The 18,934-nt window shown below is 49.5% G+C and overlaps 1 protein-coding gene across 2 annotated transcripts in view; it reads right to left on the bottom strand.

Annotated features, from left to right (window-relative positions):
• STRA6 (signaling receptor and transporter of retinol STRA6) overlaps nt 1–18,934 on the bottom strand; it is a 45,371-nt gene that overhangs the window by 3,859 nt on the left and 22,578 nt on the right. For both annotated transcript variants that reach the window (XM_090029337.1, XM_090029339.1), the window contains exons 7-15: nt 18,497–18,619; nt 14,358–14,425; nt 13,552–13,628; nt 11,478–11,539; nt 10,547–10,730; nt 5,982–6,057; nt 5,590–5,723; nt 2,699–2,816; nt 343–444 (exon numbers count right to left, since the gene is read on the bottom strand). In XM_090029337.1, coding sequence (XP_089885463.1) covers nt 343–444; nt 2,699–2,816; nt 5,590–5,723; nt 5,982–6,057; nt 10,547–10,730; nt 11,478–11,539; nt 13,552–13,628; nt 14,358–14,425; nt 18,497–18,619 — 944 coding nt within the window. The remainder of the gene's footprint in view (nt 1–342; nt 445–2,698; nt 2,817–5,589; nt 5,724–5,981; nt 6,058–10,546; nt 10,731–11,477; nt 11,540–13,551; nt 13,629–14,357; nt 14,426–18,496; nt 18,620–18,934) is intronic.

Here is an 18,934-nt window from a genome sequence, read left to right as displayed (position 1 = left end):
TAACCTGGAGTAGTTGCTAGGAAGCCAAACTCCTAATATCTTGGAAGGCACATGAGACGTTGCTAGCTTATTTAGTCCCCTAATGGGCAGATCTGCAAAGTCACTGGAGGGCAAAAGAAGCTGCAGAAACAGGATGAATTAAAGTTCAACTGCAAGTTCACAGTTTGCTTTTGGACAACCGTCAGAAAGAGAGGATAAGAGGTGCTCAGCATTCAACTATGCTCAAAGCTACAGCTGGGACTTCAGAGCTCTGTACCAACCATAAATCAACTAGTCTTATGACTGCTGGAGAACCAGAGACAACAAGGCAGCAGAGCATGTTCACAGATGGGGTCCTCTCACCTGTTGGTCAGCTCCTTCTGCAGGTGGCATTTTTCAAGGAAGCAAAAGTGAGCAGCCAGGTTCTGCACAATGACAGCAACCACCAGCATCAGACAGAAGGGCCTGAAAGAACAGAAGAACAAACTGGGGAGAGGGCAGATTTTATTCAGCATGTTCCTTATGTCAGTCCCTTAAAGAGCAGATGGCTTGGATGCTTGAAGCCAGATTGTGACGTGGCCTGAAGATGCCTGGGGTTCAGGGGAGATGAAAGGAATCATTCCTACTGTAACCTGTAGAGAGACCTACTACTGTGGATGGTAGTGCTCAATACACCCTTTTAGTGGGGCAAAGACTGGCTGTCCCTTTCTGCTCCCCCACCCCCAAGAGAACATCTGCACCACCCTCTTACCCAGAACTTTGTTTTCATGGAGATTTCGGGCCAGTTCACTTGCTTATTATTCTGTAGTACTTCCCCATTTGGAGGAGCATGGATCAGTGTTAAGAGAGCTCCCAAAATCATGTTCTGGGAGGGTCGCCACCCAATCAACTTCCACAGAAGGGGCTCAGCTTAGATGGCAGGAGAAGATGAACATATAATAATATTGTCAGGTCAATGCAGACAGTGATGGGCCCCAAGCCAAGCTTCCTTGAAACGCCAAGGAGATTCTGATCTGGACCACAGGTGTGCAGCTCAGGCCCATTTCTCAATATAACAAACACTTGTTTGGTTCTGGGAAACTCAGGCAAGACACACAAGCACATACAGAGCGGAGGTAGAAGCACGCCTGTGGCGGCCTTTTTGAGCAGGCATCAAGGCTTGGCTCCCAGACACCACGCTATCCGTCACTCCCATAGTCACTGTGTGGCACTGTGGGCATTTAGTATCACTGGACACAAAACCAGGTTCTGAGCAAAGAGACCCCCAGGCAGGGGAATCACAACTGGAACAGGAATCTCTTTTCACTTTGGGTCTGTGCCAGCAGCTAGATCAGGGATGGGCAAAAAATGGCCTGTAGCCTATATCTGGGCCACCAAGAGATTCTGTCCAGCCTGTGGCAGGTCCCTTGGTCCCGTCCAATATAGGCACAGGGGGCAGCCAAGACCATGCATACAGCTGGCCCCACCACCCCCTGATATGCAACAGGACTTGGGCAGCATGGCAGCTGGACTCCATTTCCCAGCAGCACCAGTGACAGTGGCTCCTTCCAGTGCTGCAGCTGCTGAATGCAGCCCCACTCTCCCCAGACATCCTGTCCCCTCCACCCCACACTCACCACTGGGGGTGGGACCTGCGTGGAGGATACTCAGCCGGGTGGCTGGGATGGGGCCGTGGGTGGGGGTGGATGGATCTTGGGGTGGTGACACTGCCTACATGCCCCTGAGATGGGCATGGGTTTCACAGGCAGGGGTGTGCATGGCCCAGGCCCTGTGCTGTCACTGCTCCAAGATCCCAGACACAGCATCCTGCCTGCCTGCAGCCCCATCACATCTCCCTGGCCATCAGCCATGCCCCAACAGCTCCCAGCCAATTTCCACAGATACCCCAGGATCACAGGGCAGTGCCAGCATGGGGCCACAGCTAAGACAAAGCCTCGATTCTCTGGGCAGAGAACGGATCACAGCTCTTCCCCGACCCCATGCCATCACCACCCTGTGATCCCGGGAGCTCCATGGAGACCTGCCAGAAGCCGCACAAGCAAGGCGCATGGCCAGGCAGATGGGATGGGGCCACAGGTGGGTGAGGAGCTGCATCCAGGGCTGGGTCCAGGTCCAGGATTTTGGGGCAGTGACAGCACAGGGCCTGGTCCCCATGCATCTCTGCCTGCAGAATCCATGCTCATCGCAGGGCCATGCAGGCAGTGGATCATGGCCCTGCCCCAGGCCCCGGTTCCACACCGTCACTGCCCCGCAACCCTGGCCTCACCTATAACCCCATTCCACATAGGGAGTTTTGATGAGCTGTTGAGCAGGGTGGGGAGAGGGATGCTGACCTAGCCTGCAACAGCTCAACAAAACTCCTTACGTGACCCACAGGTCCAAATAATTTCCCACCCCCGAGCTAGATGGTTGCCATCTATCCCAAATCCACAGAACAATCCCAACCATGGCAGATCCAGTTTTATTCTGCAATGGAAGGGGCCATATTTACCTGCCCATCATAACACTGTGTTTCAACCTGTAGGTGGAACATCACAGCATGACAAAATTAACCTCACCTCATTTACAGCCCAGCCACATCAAGGACAAATGCTCTGCCTTGATATTGCTTGCCCAGCTTCTGCAAATATTGTGGCTTAAATAAAAAGGTCATCCCATTCTCTATTTCTTAGGTCCCATGCTTCCCTGAGGCTGTCCACCAAGCTGGAAGAGCACTTACCACATATTTTGCAGGATCTTAAAAAGATGCATGTGTGCACCAGACTGCAGAGGAAGAACGACAAGGAAAGTAAATCCCGCAGTGCAGATGAAGAAGATCACTTGCTGAAGGATGAGACCTTTGAGAGACAGGCACAACATATGATCAGCCATAGTGGAAGGAATGGCGAAAAAAATGCAAGGAGATGGGCAAGGAAGTTTAAATCACACCCCAATGTATTGGCAAAATAACCACCGAGTGTTAGAATTCTTGTTTCCTGGCCAGCCTTATTTATTTCATAAGAAGCCTCCAGGTCTCTCCCCCAGTGAAGAACAAAAAAGCCATTTCAACTTCCACAGACATGTGTGGCAAAAAGATGCTCCAGGGGGGGGAAAAAAAAAAAAAAAAAAAATCTAAATCAGTGACCTGTATTTGGGGTGTCAGATTCAAGTCATACATGATTTCCCTACCAATAGCACGGTCTCATTTTCAGGGGTAGGCTGAAAGTGTATGCCACCAGAAATTTTACCATAACCGTGAGACTTCCCAAGGAAGTAGGTGGTGAAAACAAGTCTATGTTACTACAAACACTTTAATTTTGATAAGTCAGTATTTTCTGAATTAAAAAGAAAAAAGAGGAGAACTGTTTTAAAAAGGCACCTTGACTGCCTTAATAGGAAGGCATGGGTGAATGGGAGTGATATCTCCTTTAACCCTAGGCCCCATGTTGCACTGATGTTCCTCAGAACTGCAGGACTCCTGTACCAACACTTCAAGTCCTTTCTCCCTTATTTTTCCTCATGGGGTTGCTCATGTATCTCAGGGGATTAGAGGAAGAAGAGCATCCTCCCTCATAGTAACTGGAGATCTTCCAGCAGAATGTATTCAAGCTGGGTTCGGAGAGGAGCCTCAAGTGAATGAAGCATCCAGTTCTCATTGAACTTTGATAGGAGTTGGGATAGCCTACATTTTTCAGCCAGTACCCAAGTGATTTAAAACAATTCACATTGGCAGTGGGATTTGTGCTTACGTGACATGGATGCTTCTGAAAATTAAAAAAAAAAAGTGACTCCAGACATCACTCCCCTTGACTGATTGGCAAATTCCAGCCTAATCCCTGGGGTGTCTCCAATCTTTTCCCTTGCCACCCAAGTGCTAATTGACCAAGTCAATCTCAATCCTCCAAGAAGACTGCAAGATTGCCATTCCCCCCCACCCCCCCACATGTTTTTGATTATTGGATTTAATTGGGGTTTGGCATTTTCTTGCCACTTGGTTCATTATCCCCATGGAGAAGAGCCATCTCTAGGGCTTGAAACTGATTTCTAATAATCATCATCACACTGAGATAAACAGCATCCCCAGCACCAGCATTTCATTTATCCTGATCTACGAGGCAAGCAGTTGGGAGTCCACTCAACACGTAGCCAATTCATTCAGCTCAAGTGCTTTGCTTTAATGACTTAAAAATAGAGAGTTAAAAAAGCAGGAGTCATGTTCATGGCATCTGGGTGTGCGACACTCACATGTATTGTTATTACAGTAGGCCTAATGCAATCTGTACTAGAATCCCTCCCCACCCCCAACTCTGATTGCTAAGGCAACACTCAGCATTGAACAATGGTACAAATAGGTCTTCATTTGTAAAGCTTCTGCCAGGTTACTGCTGGGGACAAGATTCCTCCTGTGCTTCTATTTCAGATACAAAGGCAGGGTTGGTACAAGCTTCCAAACCAGATGTCTGCATGGAGGGTTAATTTTGGGCGGTGGGAGAAGAGTTCAGTCTTCCCCCAACCAAACTACTTTAAATCAGAGATTGGCGACCTACAGCTGGCAGAGCCATTTTATCTAGCCCATGGCCAGGGGGCTTCCACAGTGGGAAGCTTTGTCCAGCAGCGGGGAGAAGTAACAGGCACACTATAGGGAGAAGCAGCAACTGCAACTCTGGTCCCAGCCACATTGGAAGTAGCCCATGCCTGGAGCAAAGCGTCCCTCCGAACTCCAGGACAACACATTGCCAACCCCGGACTTCAGTGGTCAAGGAGGAGGGCACCGGCTGACCTAGTGCAATCAACCTGTAGAATAAAAGTCCCATTTATAAAAGGGGTAATAGAATATTTTACCACACCAGGGGGGTGAAATTCTCTGTGCGCTCTGGGCTGGATTTGGCCACAGGGTTCCTCATAAGCTAGACCCAGCTCAGGGCATGGAGCAGCAGTTGCAGTGAATGGGGCAAAAACAAACTACAACTCCTTTGAGAGGCCACAACAGGATTTTCACCCCATTTTCTAGCCAGTCTCACAGGTCACCACGCAATCCCAACTAAGGAGTCATTGTTCTGATAGATCCATCTATGCACCAAGGCCCAGCCTGAAAACCCATTTTAGTCATATTTGATTTAGGGCATAATAGTAAGGACCTTGAGGCAAGACATTCAACCAAACTCTAGCCAAACTATACAGCTACCGTCTTTGAAACAATCACATCTGCATGAATGGGCAGCTTTCCAGCAGTCACCATCTCACATGGACTGTGGGACTAGTCCACTACACCTAAGGAACAGGGCACTGATGAACTGATGTTCTGTATGCTAGTCATCAGCCATTGCTTTATGTCTCTGCCAGCCGTTTAGCCAGGAAAACAACATTTAGGCCAGATACAGGATCAGTATTGCTGGCTTTGATGTAGTGACCCAGATCTGTAGCTAAGTAAAATTAAGGTCTCTCCACTGATTTTCACTGGAAGTATGCTGGATTATACCAACTGGGGATCTGACCCTAAAATCTCTCAATTATCCCCTTAACATTTTTTTTTGTGGGTGGAAACAGTCATTCCTGCAGGGAAGAGTCTGTTCTTCTTCTTCCCACTCTTTGACACCTCTTTGGCCTAGTTTCTCTTGGAAAACAAGTTACCCAAGCAGGCAAATGCAGCCTGGAAGCTGGCAAAGCTCATCCAGCAGAAGACGGCCTGCTGAGAAGGGCGGAGCGTCTGGGCGGGATAGAAGACATCCAAGACAGCCCCTCGGTACAGAGCCTTCAGATTGTTCCTGTGATGAGAGAGAGAGAGACCTAGATAGCCCAGTTCGGTTACACAGCTGAACTCAGGAGGGAAGCATCTGGGTTATATAACCAGGGATATCCCAATTCAGAAGGCGCTTGGGACACGAGGCCAAAAGGAAGAGCTAGAATAATAGATTTCCCCCCTCATCCTCCATATCCTTGCAACTAGGAAAATAGATCATCGGGGGAAAGGGAAGAGTCTTAGGGAGATTTGGAAACCCAGCAAGAGAGAAATAGACTATCACCTGTGCATCACCAGGGATCTCATCAGCATGGCAAAAGTCAGCAGGAAGCAGATCACCAAGGAGCAGACATAGCACACTGTAGGGGAGCAGACAGAAAACAAAAAAATCAGACATCCAACCTTGAGCAGGACTAGCTACAGGGTCCCTAACCAACCAGCCTAGTCACTAAGTTTTAGGACTTTATTGTTGAGAACCTCATGCTGCTGGAGAAGTGCTGAATGGGCAGAATGGGATGAACCCAGGGTCCATCTCCGAATGGGTGCTGCAGCACAGGCAAGGGCATCATGTCATTCCCCAGCACTGGCCCAAGCTAAACTCCACCCCACTTCACCTAGGAGGGAGTTCAGTCTTTGGTCCCTTTGCTGGAACTGTCAAAAGGCAGGCAAGGGGGTGCGCAGGAATGCACTGATGCTAATGCCCATCCATTGCAAAAAGGACCATTTTGTAGACAAAGCTCCGACTACAACTTGGGTTATGCTCCCGGTTCCCTGTTTGGCCATCATTAAAAGGTCTCCACACCTCCAGTTCTCCATCTATCCCCTCGCACTTCATGAGAGTCTAAGGAGGTGCTTGGCGGTACTGAGGAATGAAGATGTAGGCAGGCAGAACAGGCCAGCTCAGGTCATTAGGAGCTCTCTGAGTGACAGCTGCCATCGACTGCTGACCCAGTCCAAATAGGAGTCACCACCCCAGAGGTTTAGAGAGGTCCTGTATTTGTTATCAGCCAGCCATTCTGCTCCCACCCCAACACACGCTTATTGAGACTACAAAGAAAAGAACGCCCCCCCCCTAACAATTAGGAGCTTTTGAAATGTCATTGCAGAAAGCAGCCAGTGTAAGTGTGAAAGGGAACGACAGCCTGTAGAAGTGTATGTGGAAGGAGGGGGTGGGGTGGGCTGGGATGGAGATAGAGACATCAGGGAAACAATCGCAGGCAGAATTTTTAAATGCTGCCCCATTTGGGACGAAGGCAATGCCATTATTCCATGCATGGCTAGGACAGGCTGACTGTACAGGGGAAAAAAAAGTGTGTGTGGGGGGGGGGGGGGGGGGAGGGGGGGCAGGGCAGGCAACCACACTAGCCGGAGGCGACAAAGCCAACAGCTCATCTGCCTATCATCCTGTCAGGGGCTTTGAATTATCCAGTCACCCCCCTCCACACCGGGGCTTTGTAGTTCCGCTCACTAGATGCCATCTGCTCAATTCCAGCACATATCAAAGTCCTCCCGAACAATAGCATCTGTAGCATAGAATTGCTGGCTGGGCATAAAAATCTCCCCTCTTCCCCCTCCAAGCCCCCCCCTTCCCTTCTTGGCATTCATCAGTGCTCTTAGCTTGCTGGCATGAGACCAGGGCTTAGCATTTCCCTTTCATGTCTCCATCACTCAACTGTTTGCAGAAGCTTCTGATTTTTTAGAACTTTGCAGGTCAACCTGGTTGGGGGCATGAGCAGCAGAGAATGGTTTGTGGGTTCCAGCTTTTAGATCCCACTCCCCGCCCATGTCTTTCTTCTATCTAAATTAGGCACTTCCAGACCCCTCGATTACTACAGTCTCCAAGCACATCCATGTTCAACTCTCCACCATCCCCATGTTATAATTATTTCCACAACCCCCTGGGAAATTAAGAGACTCTTTCAAGGTCATGTAAGAGAGTCGGGGTGGAGGACAGAATGACAGTCAGCTCTCCCTGGTGCCAAACTACCACCTGAACCTCTGGCATAGCCAAACCTCTCCAAACCTTCTTCCCAATCAGGCCAGGGTATCAGTACCTAGGATGGTGGTTCTCAACCAGGGTGCCACGGCACCCAGCGGTGCCATGAGATCCTTTGAAGGGTGCCCCAAGGTCTGAGGATAAGTGAAAGTGTGAGGAGATGGGCAGATAAGTATGGGCTTGGGCTCAGTCCCTAACTGGCCTTTCTTCAGCCCCCACTACCCAGCCCTATTTATTAAGCACTGTAATAAATAAGTTTTTGAAGTGGGACACCACTCAATTCACTTAAGTTATGGAGAAGTAACTTGAGTCTAAGAAAGGTTGAGAACCACTATCCTAGGGATCCCTTGTAATGTATGCTCATTAGCATAACCTATAACCAGATGGCAAAAAAATAACAAAGCAGAATTGGTGCCTCCAAGCTGAAAGGAATGCCACAAAACATTGTCTTTCAGGGAAAGGTTATAAAAAAGGTGCGTGGCAGGGAGAAGAGACGGGCATTCAGTGGTACAAAAGGGCCATTAGACATCCATATTCCACTGACTATAAGGTGGGAGTTAGGCATCCATCTCCTAGCCTGGTCTTTGGAAAGCCTTCGTGATGATGCATCTTTCCAGGACATTGAACCAATCCTCAAGGTAAACTTGTCTATTTTAAACCTTTCTACGGGTCGATTTAAAAAAGGCCCAGAATCCAATAATTCCTCCATAGCCCAACAGCCTCACTAGAACCAGGCACCCCAGTGAGCTACAAGAGGGGCCCTTTAGACCAGTTGCAAGCCCCAGCTCAGGCAGGTTATCTGTAGCCTTCCATTTTTAACATGCTTTGCTAGACTGGGAAATTAAAGCATAATCCAAAGCCCACAACAGTTCAAGAAGAGACTTCCACCGACTTCTTGGAATGATGGCAATGCTTTCATCTCCAGCACTTACCCAGCCTCCCTAGATAAGCAAATTAGGAGGTCTCCCTCAAGCCTTCTAGACCATGGTGTATCGGAGAGGTCACCAGGACCTTCCATACATATGCCTAGGCAGGAGTACAGAGGAGAAGAGGCTTCCCAAACCTTCCATCCCCCCTTTAGACAATTGAGCGCCAAGGTCAGACCAAGTCCAGAGGCTGGGTTACATGTGCATCTGGGAATCAAACCCAGGGGTTTCTGCCACTGCCCCACAACATTGGGCAGACGAGCAAGGAGAAGTTTAGTAACATGCTCAGGAGCCGAGCCAGGACCCCAGAGCCCCAGCTGCTGTTCTAAGCCCCAGAACAGACCATATTGCACAAGGTTGACCAGCTGATAGGCACCACTTGGTTAAGCAGATGCGCTATTACCATGAAGCATTCAGTGTAGCAAATGGTTCTGCTAGTTCAATTTACTTAATCATTAAGCAAGAGAAAACCCACACAAGCAGCTGCTCGTCTGCTCACTTTGGGGAGCTGGGATGCTTCACTTGGCCTGGGCCGCCTCACTAACTGAATAGTGAAAGAGCCTGAATGTCAGGAGCCCAGAAATTATTTACTATTTTTCAAACCTATGGGCAATTATTAGCATCACACAGGTCTGCTACCACTGAGACAATAAGCTCATTTCTAAGCTTCTCAGGGAGCTCCAGGACAGAGAGCATGCATGTGACTTATGTAGGAAAGAGTGAAGAGGGAGGCATGTGTGGCGGAAAGCCACCTTGTTTCTCCCCAAAATCTCTGCCCTGTGACACTGGGACTAAAATCTCTGGGCAGCAACCATTTGATTAGGGTGGGCCAGCACGGAGGGGACCACACCCTGGCCGGTCTCTTTAGGTAATTGGAACTGGCTGCAGTCCTGAGGGAGGGGGAACCTGCTCCCTCTGCCTATGTGACTTGCATCAATGACCTGGGTGGGGGGTTTCTACCTGGGGAGCTGGAATCTGTCTGGTGACAGGTGATGCATTTCGAATTGGTTGGCTGACAGCCAACTGGGGCTGACCTCCACTGGCCCAGGTGAATGAGGTCACAGGGGCTATATAGGTTGGGGGGGAGGAGGCGGCTCGCTCTTCTCTCTTCGGCCATGAGGTGAAGCAGCAGCAAAGCAGGGGAGACAGAGAAGCCTTGCCATCGGGACCTAGCTCGCTCTCTCACCCCCGGACTCCAGAGGGGAAACGGGAGAACTCTGGAAGATGCTTGTGAGTAAGCTACTCAATCGCATTAGATATTTAGCTGGCAGTAACACAGATGCGTAATCAAAAGGCTACCACAGCCACACTGTTTGCTCTTTAGGATTTCTAAGATATTACTCAACCCTGTACCCTAGTTTCCCCTACCCCCTGTAATCAATAAAGTTCTCCTTTTTGACTGGTGTGGGAGACTTATTGAGGGGTGGGTCTAAATTACGCCAGAGAGACCCCTTAGGTCTGCGGACTAAGGGAAACTTTACTTTTTGCCCCCTTGACTTGGGGAAGAGCCCCAAGTGCCTGTACTGGGTCGAGTACCCATCGGACTACTAGGCCTGTGTTTCCCCGAGGACACAGGGCCGGACAGTCCCTTCTCAGGGTGGTGGCGGCACCTTACCCCCAGACTAGCAAGCGTACTCTGGGAGAGGGGTCGGCCAAGCATAAGGCGCCTCTAGGGAGGCATTCGGAGTCTGGGAGGTGGTCGGCTCAACGCAGGAGCACCGCCTACTGGCCCGCCACACCATGAAGATTGGTTACCTCTTGCTCTTCAAGGGGGTCGGTCCCCTTGGAACCATTTTGAAACAGAGCCTGTAGGACGATTACCCTGCCAGACCAGGGAGATTCGGTCTTCTGCACCAAGAGGACAGGATCACAGCTAGATTCACCACCAGTCTCAAGCTTGACAAGATCAAGATGAGAGCAACTCACCCTCCAGCGACCAGAGGTAGTATTTGATAGTCTCCAGCTCCTTCTCCATGTCTCCCAGGATGCCACCTGCATTCTCTGAGGGGACAACACCAAACTGAACCAGCAGAACAGTGACATCCTTTGTCATGCCAGCCCTCACTATCTGAATGGTAGGGATGAATGTCACCAGGAGCAGCACGGCCACCTGCAAGACAAGAGCTGGGTGAGCACTACATGCAGGATACTTGGAAGGGCACTCATCTCACATGCACTAGTAACAGGTTCCCCCGACTCTTGTTTGGATACTGTCCCAGGAGTGTTCATCCTGGAAAGTGCCACACATTGAAAGCAGCAAGAGGGCAGTGGGCAGAGTCCGAGCCAACAGAGAGGAAGCAGCAACAGTCACCAGTCAGGGATGCAGACCGGGGACCATCTCATCATGCACTGCACCACTGAGGCCAAAGGACTTCATTCTAGCCTCTTGCTTTCTACCCCAGAAAAAAGGCACAGAAAACGTACCAGTCCTTGGTCATAGAAAAAGACCTATGCCAGATGTCCACTACCATTGTTGGGGTTCAGGGCACTGATAGGAACCTTGTTGTAGCTGGGAGGAGACTCCCCTGGTACAAGACAGGCCTCAGCAACAGTTGCATGCAAGCTTGTGTTGCTGTAGGCAGGACTGAGCCTTAGGGGACCAAGCAGCCCAATCACAGATCCCAGAGGTTAGTCCTCCTTAGGGGTCAAGTAGCAGACATCCTTCTTGCAATCCCATAGGCGACTTCCTTTGTACAGCCCCAAGCCATAGGATGAGCTCAGAAGAATGTAGCAGTGCAATACAGCCATCAGGTCTTGCTTCTCCACCCATGTGGGATACAAAAGCACAAGCACTGGGAACCCAAACATGGATGGACCTGCCAGCCTAGGCCCGGTTGGTGCGTGGCTATGGAGTTACCTGATAAACAGCAATAACGGCCATGGTAACAGAGAGAACCAGCTTCAGTGGGATCTGGAAACCTGCAAGCCCAGAATCACAAGTGTTGGAAAAGGGCTTCAGAACCTTATAGCAATAGCATGAAGCATTACTCAAAAGGCATCCCATACCCCCCTTACTCCCTTCATCTGTATCTGTACCTCCATTCCTACATAGTCCCAGGTCACTCCTACCATCTTTCTGCAGCAGGACCTAGTCCCCAGTTCATCCGCTGGACCCTCTGGCCCTGTCCATCAAACAATCCATTCAGCTCAGCCTGCTGAGCCCTGGCAAGGCTCTCGCTCCTCTCTGAGCTCCTACCCCTAGGTTAGCTTCCACCCCTCTTTGGGGTCAGCCCCTTCCACCTGGCTTTAGCCATCTGAGCCTAAGCTTGTCCTGGGTTCACCCTCACTGTCATGGCTTTAGCCCTCCCAGCCTCGGGCCAACTTTTCCAGCCCTCTGGGGCCCTAGGCCCAGCACAGTTGCTGTTGCTCTGCCCCAGTATTCAGCCATCCAGGTCTCCGACCTCAAGCTGGGCTGCTTTCCCTGCCTATGGCCTTAGCCTTTCCAGCCTTGACCCAACTCATCCAGCCCCCTCAGTCCAGCAAGGCTGCTGTACCTCTTTCACCAGCCCTCAGCCCTCTGGGTCCTTGACCAAGCCAGACTGCTTTCACCGGCTCTCCCAACCTTAGTCTACCACATCTGCACCCTCTGGGTCCCCAAGCCCAACCGAGGCTGCCTGTCCCAGAGTGCACCACCATCTCCCCCTACAGCCACAATTCAGTCCTCTGGCATCAAGTTTAAAAATCACAACAAACACAAGCAAGCAGTTTCACAACTAAAATCCACCCCACTCTGGGTCACTGCCACACTGCAAGCCATAAGTGCCCCTTAGCTCTCTCCTTCCAGCTCTGTGGGACAATTCAGGTACCTGCCAGTCTGTCTCTGCAGCCATCTCCCTGCAGCATGCAGGGGCAGACTGTCCACTTGGTCTCAGGCACTGGGCTTGTATGCCCCCAAACCCTACCCCTTCTTGTCAAATGTGGCTTCCCAGCCATGCACAGGTATTTCCACTTGGGGTTAGTGGCCAGCTTGTCCTCCTCTACTGCAGCCAACAGCTGCACAAGTCAACCTTCAGTTTCAACACTGTTGGAGATGTGTAAAGGCCAAGCAGAAGAGCTGGCAGTTGGAAGAGAAATACTTAAATCTGGGTCCATTGGTATTGGTGGTGTTGATTACATCTTAAGTCGTATTCCTGGAATCCAAACTGAATTGAACAAGTGGCAAGTGCTCCTTGGGCATCTTTGTCTTATAGACGGACTCTTACCGGAATTTCCAGGTGAATTTTACACCCACATTGTTAGTGGGGAGATCTTACAGGCTGACACTGTAGTAGACAGGTATAAGAAGCTGATGTCCCTCTCGAACTTTGCCTTGCAGTCAATTGATAATTCCCACTGCAGCTAGGTCCTGGATAGTCACTCCAAGTGTTAGCTCTTATCCTTGCTGCCCCTGGTCATTTTCTAGCAGCTAGCCTGTATCCAGATGCTGGCCCCAAAACAGCAAGCTTGACCTGCTGCACTCTCCCCTTAAACAGGAGCTGCTGCCTCCCTGTTACACATCCATAGCATCAATCCATCCATTTATAGTTTTACAATCTCTGTCATTCCCTCTTTTCCATAGCCCATCCAAGGATATGCCCTCTTTTCATCCACTCTCCCCCACCCCCCCATCTGTGGGTGCAATGGTTGTCAACTGAACCACAGAGCAGAAGGACGGTTCAAGATTTGTCAACACACTTCCCCATGGTGGGGTTGCCCATCCGTGCTGTGCCAACAAGAGGAAATCTAGTAGCAGAGTGCTCTTTCAGCACCCTGATTTTCATCTCAAGGATGACAGTTTGTGCAAAAATCGAGGTGTTGTGTTTGTCTAGTATGGCAGCTGTCATAGCACAGATGCTTGGGAGAAAGAGCCAAGAAACACAGTTGCTTCATGTGGGAGGAAGTCTGGTTGCTGGAAGCCTAATATGTCTATCAGAAGATCTTCTGGTACATACCTTCCTGGGGAGTATAGATATAAGAGTACAAATATGCCTGGACCTTTGACAGGAGACTTGCTTTGACTTTATCAGAGCTGGAAAGGAGAAAATTACAATAAGCAGAGGGCAAAAAGCATTTGAACACAAGCATTTCTTGCTTTGTAAGTGTGTGATAGCCAGCAATAAAATAGCCCTCCTCTTAATGACTAGTCCTAGTGATGCTACTAAACTCAGCTCTGCCAATACCTCCTTCAGTGCTGGCTCCCCACATGCAGCTGTTCTTGAAGGCTCTTCAGACCTGTAGCCCACTCACCCCCTACTACTCCAGGACTCATTCAGTTTAAAGTAACTTTGCTAAGAACAGTGTTTTCAGGCTTAGAAACACTGACAAGGTCTTATTCAGGGTTAAAAGAGACACCATTTCTAGCATTAAGAAAAGGAGTAGGAATATAGGAATGGAAGGGCCTACCAAGGCACCAAGTCCGGTCCCCTGCTTTGAAGGTAGCCACATTATACTTCTCAAACAATGAAAAAGTATTTTAAAAAGCCATCAGTGTCACTCACCCCCGTATAATCTGTTTGAGTGTGTATGTGTGTTTGAGGCTGCCAAAGATCGCTTCACCTCAATGAGTTAAAGGCTTTCAATGTTCTTGCTTTGAATTGTAATAGAAGTGTCAGAGGCTCGTGGTCCCCCTTTCACCCACTCCAACCCCAAGCACCATTTGTGAGGATGTACCAGTTGCTTTTCCACAGCCAGCCAGCTGGGAAATGGTAGGGCAGAGTTTTATCTAGGGGATGAGGAAAAACCCAAATTTCAGCCTTACCTTTTCCTTTGCGGTTTTTTGGCCAGGATATTTTTCAGGTATCTCTTATAATAGCCACTCCCTGCCAGCTAAAAAGGAAGCAGCACAAGAGTCTACTTATTTAGATACAGGTCATGGTGAGATGCTAGAAGTTAGTACTGTGGTTTTCAGAAATCAAGTGGTCTGGAGTGGAGATGCCCCTCACCCCTTTCAATGGGAAGGAAGGATGCCCACTCTCAAGCAATAGACACTTCTTACTGGTTGTAACCCAGTCCAACTCCCACCCCCTATTTTCGCCTTCCCATTACAGCCACTTGGCTGGGAAGGTGTCAGCTACTGACCCAATGAGGATTCTCTAGCCAGGACAGAGGCAAGTCAGTGTAGGTATTGCCTGTAAAATATCTCCTAGAGCAAGGGGGGTGAGCTGGGGGATACCAACACACTATTATTCCCCATTATTTTCAGCTAACAGGATGGCCCTTGATCACTCCCGTCACCTACTGAAGGCCAAACCAGGAGCTGTTCCAGTCATAGCAGCATGAAGATATAAACCAAGCACCCAGCAGCCTGCACTGGGCTGTTGTTGGTTCAGATGATCCAACCCCCACAGTTCACAGTGAGGGTTTCTAGCCAGATAAGTTTCTCTTTGGATGGCCCTGCCTGCCTGCATTTTAGACCAGACCACATGCGAGAGTGCAGTGATATTACAAGCAGTATAAATGTTTGCAAAAGAACAAACAGGTGGGAGTGAACACACTAACCCAGGGAACAAAGCAAAAAGTAGCAGGAAGGCAAGATATGGGGTTAAGTGAATGAATCTAGAGCAACCAGCCTATGTGAGAAGGATTTCATTTTTATCTTAACTCCCCAAGCCTTCTCCAGTGATGCTTTTCCACCCTCCTAGTGACTTCCTCTTTACTGAAAGGAAAAAGGGCCCAGTAGTTACAGCATCTGTGTAAGACCTGGGTTTGAGTTCCAGGTCAGGGTCTCCAGTCATGGGAGACCTAGGAATGGCACAGGAGAAGAAAGTGGCAATAGCTGCAGAACACCTAGGTCTTACTTGTCCACACACATAAAGAGCCACCAGTCAAAAGCCAGGAGCTGCCTCCTAGAGGAATCACTGCTAAAATAGGTTTGGCCTTATCTGCTACTGTCCCCTTTAAGGCCCTGGAACTGGCAGCTGCCAGGTGCCTAACGAGGGCAGCCACTTTAGGTTCAGGGCTGCCCGTATGAACAGGCCAGTTTAGCTGCAAAGGGTCAGGCAACAACACCGCCTGGCCAGAGGGCTGCTGAGTTTCAAACGGAGGTTTGGGTGAGGCTATCGGGGTTGGAGGCCTCACAGGGGAGCCACAGCTGCGTGGAGACCCCAGCCCCAGAGGGGGGCAATGAGAAGCCTCCAGAGAGAGAGGGGCAGCATTGATGAACACCTAGTGAGGGACCCATCGAAGCAGGGCCATGGAGAGCCCAGGGAGGACAAAGGAGCCAGAGTGTAGGGCCCAGCGAGTGGACCCCTAGAGAGAGCGAGGGGCTAGAGACTTAATACTGATCAAGAGAGTACCCTCGACTGACCCATGCTGGGGCCAGGACCAGACCGGTCAAAAGGGCCCCGTGAGGGATGCCCAAGGGACAGGGGTTCTGACTAGCTTGGAGGTGGGCCAGGGCTGGGAGCCAAAGGTCCCAGGGAGACCACACCCAAAAGGGGAAAATGGCTTCAGTGAGCTACATAGCCTGTATGAAGGCAGATGAAGCCGCCTGATGAGAGGACCCTAGGTTGGGGTTCAGTCAGAAGGATTCTGGGGCCCTGTGTGCAGCTGGTGATGATGGGAACACCTAGATGCCATCTGCAAGGCTTGGGTTGCGGTGTAGGGAAGGAATGGAGCCGGAAATAGTACCCTCGTGCATTGGGGCAGTGAAATGGGCAGCCTCCCACTTAATTAAAATCTTCTAATTAAGCAATTAACAAGGCATGGCAGGCGAGGAGGCGGCAGTTGGCCCATAGCAGGTGGGTAGGGTCACCAGTGGACAAACCCTGAAGAGGCACACTGGTCACACCCTGCCACATGCTGCCTCCCTGCAACACAGGCAGCCTGAGCTGATCCCTCCACAAGAGCTTCCTCATGCCACCAGTGCTGCAAATGCAGTATGAGCATCCCACTGACACCAGTAATTCAAGCCACCCTGCTACCCCCCACACCACTACTATACAAGCCCTCCCATCACGCTGCTCTGCCTTGGAGATCCTCTCCATCACAGCAGCAGGAGCTACACAGGGAGTGGCAGGAGCTCCAGGACCACACACTAGCTTGTCTCCAATTAGACAGCCCTGGTTCATCATACTCCATTTTTTCTCATACAATATCAGCCCCCTTCCCCCCCACCCTCCCAAAAAAAGCCCTCCAAAACTGGGGTGCACTGATAAAGAGAAAAGCTAATTTTCTGCCCAAGATAGAAGCACCCCAGTTTGATTCATGATCTGCAGTGCAGCAGCTGTGGTATTATTACTCTTCAGGCAGTGAAGAAAAAAATCAGTTGACTTGATGGCTCAGGTGTGAACTATTGCCTCCCCTTTTTAAATTGTTAATGAAACATCATGACTGACTTAACTTTTCTTAGGGAAATTTTTCTTTCTACTAGCTGCTCCTGATCTCCCTCCTCCCATTTCATAGCCTAAGCAGGAAAAGGAGAGTGAATCAGTTGAGGATTAGCTTTTGTCCCCTACTATATGCAGCCATAACTCTAGAATGAAGAAATGTGTTTGCTTCACTTTAATTAATCAATTAATCCTTAAAAAAAAAAAAAAAAAAAAAAAAAAAAAAAGAGGTTTTCAACCTTTTTTCCATTTGTGGATCTCAAAAAAAAAAAAAAAAAAAAAAAATCCAAATGGAGCTGTGGACCCCTTTAAATTGTAAGTGAGGGCAATTCAGATATTTTTGATTGACCATAATCATCTTTCATGGACCCCTTAGTCTGTGGACCCCCATGGTCCACAGGTTGAAAGCCACTGTTCTAATTCTAGGCCATGTGGACACACTGACAGGGTATGCACACCTGGGCTATGTGCATGCTCAGCTACGTAGTAGTGTTCAAGACTCAAAAATGTAGTCTGATTGAAATCTATGACTAGGGAGCATTAGACTCTGGAGAATGGTGCTCCTATATTTCAGCCACGAATAGACAAGTGGCTAGGGCACTCAGCTAGGAAGCTGTCTTTGCCCAGAGTAGGGTTTGGTTTGAACTTGAGATCTTTGATTTTCCAGCACAGTGCTCTGCACCACCACACCACAGCTCAAGCATTAGTTAAGCCTTTCTACACTGGTTTTGAAAATATCCCATTGGACAGCCACTAAAGAAGAAGTGCATCAAACTGGGGCCCAGAGGTAGACAGAAAGCCAGAGGGTGCAAGGGCACTCCTAGGCTGGCAGGGAGGGGGCTCTGGGTTGTAGCTTGGAGTTTTAGTCTTACAGCAAGGAAGACACCATCCCCCTTGCTACCCTCCATCCTTCCCCCCACCTCCCCTGTCACTACTCTCCATCCTTTCCCAGCCACTCCCCCACCCCCCAAAAAACTCCAAAACAACCTATAAGATGGAAAGGGCAGAGGCTCAGCTTCAGAAGATGAACAAATAAGAATCTACACAATGCCCAATCTGTGATATGGCAATTACAATACTGTGCTGGGAAGTCAGGGATGCAGGTTTAATGCCCCTCTTGGCAAGGGAAGGAAGGGAGACTAGAACCTAGGTCTTTGGCTTCCCAGTAAGTGCTTGTCACTCAGCTATTAGGACTAAAACATGGGAGAGTCCAGGTCCTCCACCAACATTTTGCCACCAATACACATACATGTTGGTTGTCCACCTGCATAGAATTCCTACCTGCACTTAAATGCCAAAAAATGCCATGTAGAACAGCCACTTAAATGACTATCAAAAATTACAATTCCATCCCAAGTTCTCATACCTAAGCTAGTCTGTCCCCCATACATAGATCCGCCCGCATCCCTTGCTGCCCCCTCCCCCGCCCAACAAAAGGTACAAGTTCATAAATTTTGAGTTGCTACTACTGTACCAATATATAGAGAAAAGTGGAAGTTCCTAACACTTATCTTGCAGGATTTACAACAACATGCCAGAGTGAATTCAAGAGGAAGCTGTAACACATTACCTCTGTAGCAGCATTTCTCTCCTTTGCAAGACTCCTGATGAGCAGCGTTGGATACCAAAGGCTCAGGACCACAAGGCAGAAGATAACAGGGACATAAGACAGCAGGGAATAATACCTGTAGATCTGCAGAAAGTGGGACAGCTGAGAAGCACAATATCCCTACCCAACACTCAATAGGCTCTAACTTATCTAGTAAAGCAGCTTTACAAGTGAGGTCCTCAAGACAGGGTGAGCCACAGAAGCAGGTCTTAATTGTCTCCACCAGTCCCATAGATCGGTGATGCCCAACCTTCTTGCCCAGTGGACTGACTGAGCACTGCCCATCCACAAGCCAGAGCCAGCTCATGGGGCAGGCATGGAGGAGGGCAGGGGTTGAGCATTCCTGTCATAGGGAGTTGGGATGTTCATAAGACAGAATAGGCCAAGAAAGTCTCCATC

This window comes from Crocodylus siamensis, chromosome 15 (genome assembly GCF_052110815.1).
Source record: "Crocodylus siamensis isolate JL-2025a chromosome 15, ASM5211081v1, whole genome shotgun sequence".
NCBI lineage: Eukaryota > Metazoa > Chordata > Crocodylia > Crocodylidae > Crocodylus > Crocodylus siamensis.
Note: the sequence above shows the minus strand (reverse complement) of the source record. Positions and strands in the feature narration are given on the sequence as shown.